The sequence below is a fragment of the Choloepus didactylus genome, chromosome 24 (genome assembly GCF_015220235.1).
Source record: "Choloepus didactylus isolate mChoDid1 chromosome 24, mChoDid1.pri, whole genome shotgun sequence".
NCBI classification, from domain to species: Eukaryota; Metazoa; Chordata; class Mammalia; order Pilosa; family Megalonychidae; genus Choloepus; species Choloepus didactylus.
Window position 1 is genome coordinate 2177162 of NC_051330.1, and position 9185 is coordinate 2186346.

The window sequence follows — 9185 nt, forward strand, 5'->3', positions numbered from 1 at the left end:
TCCTTCAGTATGTTCCTTGTCTGTCTCCTCCAGTCCAGACTGGCAGCCTTTCCATATATAAATATCTCACAAAAATTCTGTTGGCTTCACATGAAGCACACAGGGGTCAAAGCCATCAGACCGTAGGACTTTCCACAAATCCCTTCTGGATAACTCCATCTCCAATTTTGGCTTGTACTGGAATGGCAGTCAGTTTCCATGTTTGGTTAAATCCTCACGTTGGGCTTTAGCTTCTGGGGTCTCACTTTTTGGAAGCCCAGAATTCTCCAAATTATCAGTTTCTGGTTTCTTTGTACCCAAGAGTTCAGTTCTAAGTTTGTCTCTGTCCTGTCACATTTTACTGTAAACTGCAAGTAGAAGCCAGGCTACTTCTTCTATATTTTGCTTGGAGATCTCATCAACTAAATATTCCAGGTCATCACTTTCAAATTCTGCCTCCAATCCAACACCAGGACTCAATTTTGCCAAATTCTCTGCCACTTTAAAACAAGCATCACCTTCCTTCCAGTTTTCAACAACACATTCATCATTTCTGCTCAAGTCCTCATCAGAAGTATCTTTAGAGTTCGTATTTCCACAGTCTCTTCAGAGCAGTTTAGGCCTTTTCTATCAAGCTCCTCACAATTCTTCCAGAATCTTCCCCTTATCCATTTAAAAAGCCATTCCAACATGTTTGGTATTTGCAGAGTCAGCAGCACCCCACTCCTAGTACTAAAATCTGTTCTAGTTTGCTAATGCTGCAGAACACAAAACACCAGAGATGGATAGGCTTTTATAAAAGGAGTTTATTTGGTTACACAGTTACAGTCCTAAGTCCATAAAGTGTCCAAGGTAACACATCAGCAATCAGGTACCTTCACTGGAGGCTGACCAATGGGGTCTGGAAAACCTCTGTTAGTTGGGAAGGCATGTGGCTGGTGTCTGCTTGCGGTCGCAGTTGACTCGTCTGGGGGGGGGTGGCGGCCGGTTGCTAAATCCTAGGCTCTCGGGATTGCTCGGAGGGTACCGGCGGCGGGGGCTCTTTCCCGGAGGCGAGGGCGAGGCGGGGGACTGGGCCCGGTCCCCGGCGGTGGCATGCAAGGTGTGGAGGGCGGCGAGAAGGAACACGCGGGACACGTTTCTTTTAGGGTGAAGAAGCCAAGAGAGATTATTAGGGGAGAGTACAAGCTTATATCGGGCGGTATAGAGGGCAGGGTAGCTGTAGAGGTTAAAGGCTTGGATTGGTTCTGAGAGGGCACGGAGGTTGTTTGAAAAGGGGCGGGAGTTGCTCCGGTAACGAAGAGGGTGGAGGGTGCGGGTAAGGCACGGGGGGGGGGGGGTTTTCTCCGGCAAGCCCTCCCCAACGGTTGTACTTTGGGGTGAGGAAATGGGGCCTGCATTTGGCTCCACTTTCTCAGGCCCGGGGGGCCGTGGAGGTCGCTACCACCCGTGCCCCACTACCTTTCCTAGGGGCTGATCAGTTCCCCTGGCCCAGGCCCGCCAAGTCAGAACTCGATAACAGTGTCCCGCATCTGCTCTAAGTTCTGGTTTCAAAATGACTTTCTCCCAGGAAGTTCCTCTCTAGGCTGCAGCTCCTCTTCAAAATGTCACTCTCAGTTGCTCTTGGGGTGTAGGTCCTCTCTTAGCTTCTCCAGAGCAAGAGTCTGCTTTCAGCAGCCATCGTCAAACTGTCTCTCATCTGCAGCTCCTCTCTCAGCTTTCTGTGCATTCTCCAAAGTGTCCCTGTTGGCTGTAGCAAGTTTACTCCCTTTGTCTGAGCTTACATAGTGCTCTAGTAAACTAATCAAGGCCCATGCTGAATGGGCAGGGCCGCACATCCCTGGAAATTATCCAATCAGAGTTATCACCCACAGTTGGGTGGGGCACTCCTCCATGGACACAACCTAATCCAAACATTTCAACTTAATCCAAACTAATATGTCTGCCCCCCACAATATTGCATCAAACAAATGGCTTTTTCTGGGGGACATAATTTATACAAACAAGTACACCTGGTTTCCAAAAGTTTTTTCACTTTGAGTTGGCTGCCTCTTCAACTTTTTGAAAAATTCCTTTGAGGTACAGAAACTTCTAAGTTTGAGGAGTTCCCATGTATCTATTTTTTCTTTTGTTGCTTGTACTTTGGGTGTAAGGTCTGGGAAGTGACCACCTAATACAAGGCCTTGAAGATGTTTTCCTATATTATCTTCTAGAAGTTTTATGGTATTGTCTCTTACATGAGGTCCTTAACCCATTTTGAGTTAACTTTTGTGTAGGTTGTGAGGAAAGTGTCCTCTGATTCTTTTGGACATGGATATCCAGCTCTCTGAGCCCCATTTGTTGAATAGAATGTTCTATCCCAGTTCAGTCACTTTGGGGGCCTTATAAAATACCAGTCAACCATGGATCTGGGGCTCTATCTCCAAATTCTCAATTTGATTCCATTGATCAATATGTCTATCCTTGTGCCAGTACCATGCTCTTTTGACTACTGTGGCTTTATAATAAGCTTCAAAGTTAGAGAGTGTAAGTTCTCCCACTTCATTTTTCTTTTTTAGAATGTTTTTAGCAATTTCAGGCATCTTCCCTTTCCAAATAAGTTTGATAACTAGATTTTCCAAGTCTGTGAAGTAGGTTGTTGGAATTTTCATGGGAATTGTATTTAATCTGTAGATGCATTTGGGTAGAATTGACATCTTAATGACATTTAGCCTTCCTATCCATGAACATGGAGTATTTTTCCATCATTTTAGGTATCTTTCTATTTCTTTTAGTAAAGATTTCCAGTTTTTTTCTATACGTCTTTTATATTTTTGGTTAAGTTTATTCATAGGTAATTGATTTTTTAGTTGCTATTGAAAATGGTATCTTTTTCTTGAGTGTCTCTTCAGTCGTTTCTAGTGCATAGGAACATTACTAACTTATGTGCATTAATCTTCTATCCCATTATTTTGCTAAATTTGTTTATTAGCTCTAGTAGCTGTGTAATCAATTTCTCAGGGTTTTCCAGATATAAGATTTTATCATCTGCAAATAATGACAGTTTTACTTCTTCCTTTCCAATTTGGATGCCTTTTATTTCCTTGTCTTGCCAGATTGCCCTGACTAGCGCTTATAGCACAATAATAGTGGTGACAGCGGGCATCCTTCTCTCCTTCGTGATCTTAGAGGGAAGGCTTTCAGCCTCTCACCATTGAGTACTCTGCTGGCTGTGGGTTTTTCATATATGCCCTTTGTCAAATTGAGGAAGTTTCCTTCAATCCTTACCTTCTGAAGTGTTTTTATCAAGAAGGGATGTTGGATTTTGTAGAATGCTTTTTCAGCATCTATTGAGATGATCATTTGATGTTTTCCTTTTGATTTGTTAATGTGTTGTAATACACTGATTGATTTTCTTACATTGAACCATACTTGCATGTCTGGAATGAACCCCACTTGGTCATGGTGTATGATTTTTTAAATGTGTCTTTGGATTTGATTTGCAGGTATTTTGTTAAGGTTTTTTGCGTCTATTTATTAGGGAGATTGGCCTGTAATTTTCCTTTCTTGTAGCATCTTTACCTGGTTTTGGTATTAGAGTGATGCTAGCTTCACAAAATTTAGTGTTCCATTTTCTTCAATGTTTTGAAAGAGTTTTAGTAAGACTAGTGTCAGTTCTTTTTGGAAAGTTTGGTAGAATTCCCCTGTGAAGCCATCTGGCCTTGGGCATTTATTTGTGGGAAGCTTTTTGATGACTGATTGGATCTCTGTGCTTGTGATTGGTTGGTTGAGGTCTTCTATTTCTTCTCTGGTCAGTCTGGGTTGTTCATGTGTTTCCAAGAAAGTATCCATTTCCTCTACATTATCTAGTTTGTTGGCATACAGTTGTTCATAGTATCCTCTTATAATTTTTTAAGTTTCTTCAGGTTCTGCAGTAATGTTGCCTCTGTCATTCATTATTTTGTTTATTTGGGTCTTCTCTCTTTTTCATTTTGTGAGTATAGCTAGGGGCTTGTCAATCTTGTTGATCTTCTAAAAGAACCAACTTTTGGTGTTATTTATTCTCTCTATTTTTTTTTTTTGTTCTCTATGTCATTTATTTCTTCTTTAATCCTTGTTATTTCTTTTCTTCTATTTGGTTTAAGATTAGTTTGCTGTTCATTTTCTAGCTTCTACAGTTGTTCCATTAGTTCTTTAATTTTAGCTCTTTCTTCCTTTTTAATTTATGAATTTAGAGCTATCAGTTTCCCAGTCAGTACTGCTTTTGCTGCATCCCATAGGTTTTGGTATGTTGTGTTCTCATTTTCATTCATCTCTATATATTTAGCAATTTCTCTTGCTTTTTCTTCTTTAACCCACTTATTTAGGAGTATGTTGCTTAACCTCCAGGTATTTTTGAATTTCCTAAGTCTCTGATGGTTATTGACTTCTAATTGTATTCCATTGTGGTCAGACAATGTGCTTTGAGTAATTTCAATTTTTGTTTAATTTATTGAGGCTTGTTTTATGGCACAGCATATGATCTATTCTGGAGAAAGTTCTCTGAGTACTAGAGAAGAATGTGTATCCTGGTGATTTGGGTGATTTTGAATGTAATATTCTGTATATGTCTGTTAATTCAAATTCATTTATCTGATTGTTTATGTTTTCAATTTTCTTATTGGCCATCTGACTGGTTGATCTATCTATAGGAGAGAGTGATTTGTTGAAGTCTCCCACAATTATTGTGGAAACATCTATTGCTTCTTTTAGTTTTGCCAATGTTTGTCTCATGTATTTTGGGGCACCTTGATTGGGTGCATAAACAATTATGATTGTTACTTCTTGTTGAATTGTCCCTTTTGTTAGTATATAGTGGTCTTCTTTGCCTCTCATAACATCCCTACATTTAAAGTCTATTTTATCTGAAATTAATATTGCTAGTCCTGCTTTCTTTTGGCTGTAGCTTGCATGAAATATTTTTTCCATCCTTTCACTTTCAATTTCTTTGTATTCCTGTGTCTAAGATGAGCCTCTTGTATGCAACATATTGATGGTTCATATTTTTAGTACATTCTGCCAATCTACATCTTTTAATTGGGGAGTTCAATCTGTTTACATTCAATGTTATTACTGTGAAGGCATTTCTTGAATCTGCCATCTTATCCTTTGGTTTATGTTTGTCAGATATATTTTCCCCTCTTTCTTTTAATGTCCTTTAACCTACCCTTACTGAATCTTTTTAGTTCTGAAATTTTCTCCATACCTCTCTCTCCTTTCTTTGTTTCTCTGTTGGTAGGGCTCCCTTTAGTATCTCAAGTAGGGCAGGTCTCTTGTTAGCAAATTCTCTCAGCATTTGTTTGTTTGTGAAAATTTTAAGCTCTCCCTCAAATTTGAAGGAGAACTTTTCTGGATAAATAATTCTTGGTTGGCAATTTTTTTCTTTCAGAATTTTAAATATGCCATGCCACTGCCTTCTCACCTCCATGGGGGCTGCTGTGTAGTCACTGCTTAGTCTTCTGCTGTTTCCCTTGTAAGTGGTGGATGGCTTCTTTCTTGCTGCTTTCAGAACTTGCTCTGTCTCTTCAGCAATTGACAATCTGATCACAATATGTCTCGGATTGGTTTATTTGGATTTATTCCTCTTGGAGTTCATTGGGCATCTATGATTTTTGTATTTATGTTTTTAGAAGTTTTGGGAAGTTTTCCCCAACAATTTCTTTGAATACTCTTCCTAGACCTTTACTCTTCTCTTCCCCTTCTGGAACACCAATGATTCTTACATTTGTGCACTTTATGTTGTCCATCATATCTCTGAGATCCATTTCAATTTTTTCAATTTTTCCCCATTCTTTCTTTTGTTCTTTCACTTTCCATTCTGTCCTCTTCAAGCTTACTGATTTGCTGCTCAGCTTCCTCTAATCTAGTACTATGAGTATCCAGAATCTTTTTAATTTGATTGACAGTTTCTTTTATTTCCTTAAGATCATCTACTTTTTTATTTACTCTTGCAAATTCTTCTTTATGCTCTTCTAGGTTCTTCTTCATGTACTTTATATCCTGTGTCATAATCTTGTCATTAGTTCTTTGATTAATTGCTACAAGTACTGTGTCTCCTCTGATCTTTTGATTTGGGTGTTTGTGTTTGGGTTATCCATATCTTCTGGTTTCTTCATACACTTTAAAATTTTCTGTTGTTTTTGGCCTTTTGCCATTTGCTTATCTTGATATTATTCTTTTAGGATATGCAAGCTTATTTGAAAAATTATGTCTAATTTGTCAGAGCTATAGCTTGGTGGAGTGCACTTTCTCTGACTAACCAGCAGGTGGTGTCTGTGAGCCATCTATTCCCTTCAATCCAATCCTCCCCAAATCTTCTTTATGGTGAGTGGGTTCTGAATCTTGTGGGGGTCCAATTGGTTCACCAAATTTCCATGTGTAGTTGGTGCTGCCCACCCTGTATGTGGGGGTGTGTCTGAGCAGTTAGGAAGGGAGGGTGGCTTTAATAATCAAATCTCCCAGGTGTTCCTGGAGACTTAAAGCTGTTGCAAGAGTCCAAACCTTCAGGTCAATCTCACCACAGTTTTTCTCTGCCACAGACCCACAAATCTCTGGTATTGGTATATGGTTCCTGGGACTTCTGTGCAGGTCCCTCTTCCAAGTCATGCCCTCCTCCACTGAGGGAAGACTGTGCTACATCACTGGTGAGTGAAGTCCCAAAAGGAAGCTCTGGGCTGCAGGGCCCTGCAGGGGTGTTCCCTGTCCACTGAAAAGATGGCTGTATGAGGCTTGGTAATTTCCCCCTTTCATGGACCTCTGCCTTCCTAGCTCTGGGACAATTAGCTGCAGGTTTGTGAAAGGCTATTGTCCATGCCAGATACTGAGGCATGTGCATTGGTTGTGGGACACACTTTCCACCATGCTGGGCCATGCAACATAGCTCTGGGCCACAGTGCCTTGCAGGGGTGTTCCAAGCCCACTGAAAAGATGACTGTATTGGGCATGGTAATCTTGGCCTTTCATGGACCTCTGTTTTCCTAGCTCCAGGACAATTAGCTGTGGGTGTGCAAAAGGCTATCCATGCCAGATACTGAGGTGTGTGCACAGGTTGTGTTAAGCACTTCCTGCCATACTGGACTGTGTGGCTCTCACTGCTGGATCTGCAGCCCCTTTTGGGTTTTTTAACTAATCCATCTCCAAATGTCAACCGCCAGTTTCTCCCAACCATGGCATGGCTGCTGGTTCTCAAGCAGGCTCACTCACTCATTTCAGAATGCAGACTCTCAGTTCCACCAAGTTTGCGGCCCCTGTGGGTTTAGCAGACCTTGTCCAGCTGGTGCATTGCTGGAACTGGTATTCTGCAGCACTTTCTGTCTTCCATCAAGTATTTTTCATGGAGACTTTTCTTGCCCTGTCTCTCCTAATCTGCCATTTTCCTCCCTCCCAACCTTACCTTTTACATAATCAGAGTTGGGAGCCATGAATTAACTCTTAGTTTCAAAAACAAAATTTCTCCCAAGGTCATCTGTCATGGAAATTGCTTTTATTAGATTGGAGCATGATTTTCCTTTCTGGGTACATGTTCACAAGGATACAACTTTCTGTCTTCCACTGACTTATTTTTATTCAGATGTAATAAGAGTAAAACAGCTATCATTACAGCTGGGAGATAGAATTGCACTGTGTGGCAATTCTTGCAGGAGCATGTTAGCATTTTCTTCTACCCGTATCATTTTCTATGTCTAAATGAGGACCTCTTAAATTGGGCAGAGGTTTCTCATTGGGCAAACAGAAGGGAAAATGAATGAACAGGGATCTTCTAGTAACTTTAGCTAGAGGAAGCATTCTCACACACTACAAACTAGAGCACAATGGTCAAATGATTTTTTTTCTTTTTCCATAGGTCATCCTGGTGGTGATGGGGAGTGACAATTCCACATCTGGAGGTGGCTTCATCTTGGTGGGCTTCTCAGAGCAGCCATGGCTGGAGAGGATCTTATTTGTGTTTATCTTGATATTCTACCTTCTAACACTCATGGGCAATGGGACCATCATTCTGGTCTCATACCTGGACCCCAATCTCCACACCCCCATGTATTTCTTCCTCACTCATCTCTCTTGTATTGACCTCACTCATGTTACTTGTGTCACCCCTCAGATATTGTTTAACCTTCGAGGGTCAGACAAATCCATAAGTTTTCTTGGATGTATGGTCCAGCTTCTCATCACCCTGGGTCTCGGGGGCACTGCCTGTATCCTTCTGGCCATGATGGCCTATGATCGCTATGTTGCTATCTGCCAGCCCTTGCATTATTTCACCCTCATGCCTCCACAGCTGTGCTGGACACTGGCCAACATATCCTGGTTTCTTGGTTTCAGCAACTCATTGATCCACACCCCTATCACCATGACCCTTCCCCGATGTGGGCACCACCGGATAAACCATTTCTATTGTGAGACACCACCAATCCTGCAGCTGGCTTGTGTGGACACCACAAATTACAAGAAGGAAATTATGATATTAAGTAGTGTCTTTCTTGTCTTTCCTCTCTCACTGATCTTGGTCTCTTATGCACGTATCATGCATAATGTTTTGAGGATAAAGACTCTTGGTGGGAGGCAGAAGGCATTTGGGACATGTGGCTCCCATCTTATGGTTGTGTCCATTTTCTACAGCTCTATCATCTATGTGTATGTGACTCCCAAATCAAAGCTCTCTCATGATGTGACAAAGTTTGTGGCACTGCTATATAATCTGATGCCTCCTTTTATGAACCCCATCATCTACACTTTGAGAAATAGAGATGTCAAGGAGGCAATAGGGAAGCTGGTGATGCAGAATTCAAAAAAAAGGACATAGATTTTTCCTACATTTCACTCTGTTAAATAATTGGAGGAATTTTCCCAAAGAACTTTCCTGAGAAGCTGTAAATTTGGGGTTGAGTATGGGGTTAGGTAATCATTTGCCATATAATCTTTGTAAATTAGCCCATCCTTTCTGATTTCCTCTCTACCAGGTAATTGTGTCTTTCATGGACATTCATGGTTGTTGGGGAGAGAAGAATGTTTGCAAAGAATTTCTGTCTAGTGGTAAGTAAAAATAAACAAGAAAACTCCCTGAAAATTGCAAATTTCTTGAGGTTGTGTCTATTATTATCTGGTTACATTTCCAAATTTTCTTGTTCGGTATCATCTCTTTCCTATATATTTTTTCATTCTACCCATGTACTTTTGTATGCTACTTTGTC

General features: G+C 40.9%; 1 protein-coding gene across 1 annotated transcript; it reads left to right on the plus strand.

The window, feature by feature from the left end:
* The first annotated feature begins 7855 nt into the window (after positions 1-7855).
* On the plus strand, positions 7856-8797 carry LOC119519738 (olfactory receptor 2G3-like). Its single transcript, XM_037817490.1, has one exon. The coding sequence runs from the start codon at positions 7856-7858 to the stop codon at positions 8795-8797; it is 942 nt and encodes a 313-aa protein (XP_037673418.1).
* Positions 8798-9185: the final 388 nt, after the last annotated feature.

Coding starts and splice junctions, on each gene's coding strand:
- LOC119519738 (XM_037817490.1), top strand. CDS start 7,856: ATGGGGAGTGACAATTCCACATCTGGAGGTGGCTTCATCTTGGTGGGC.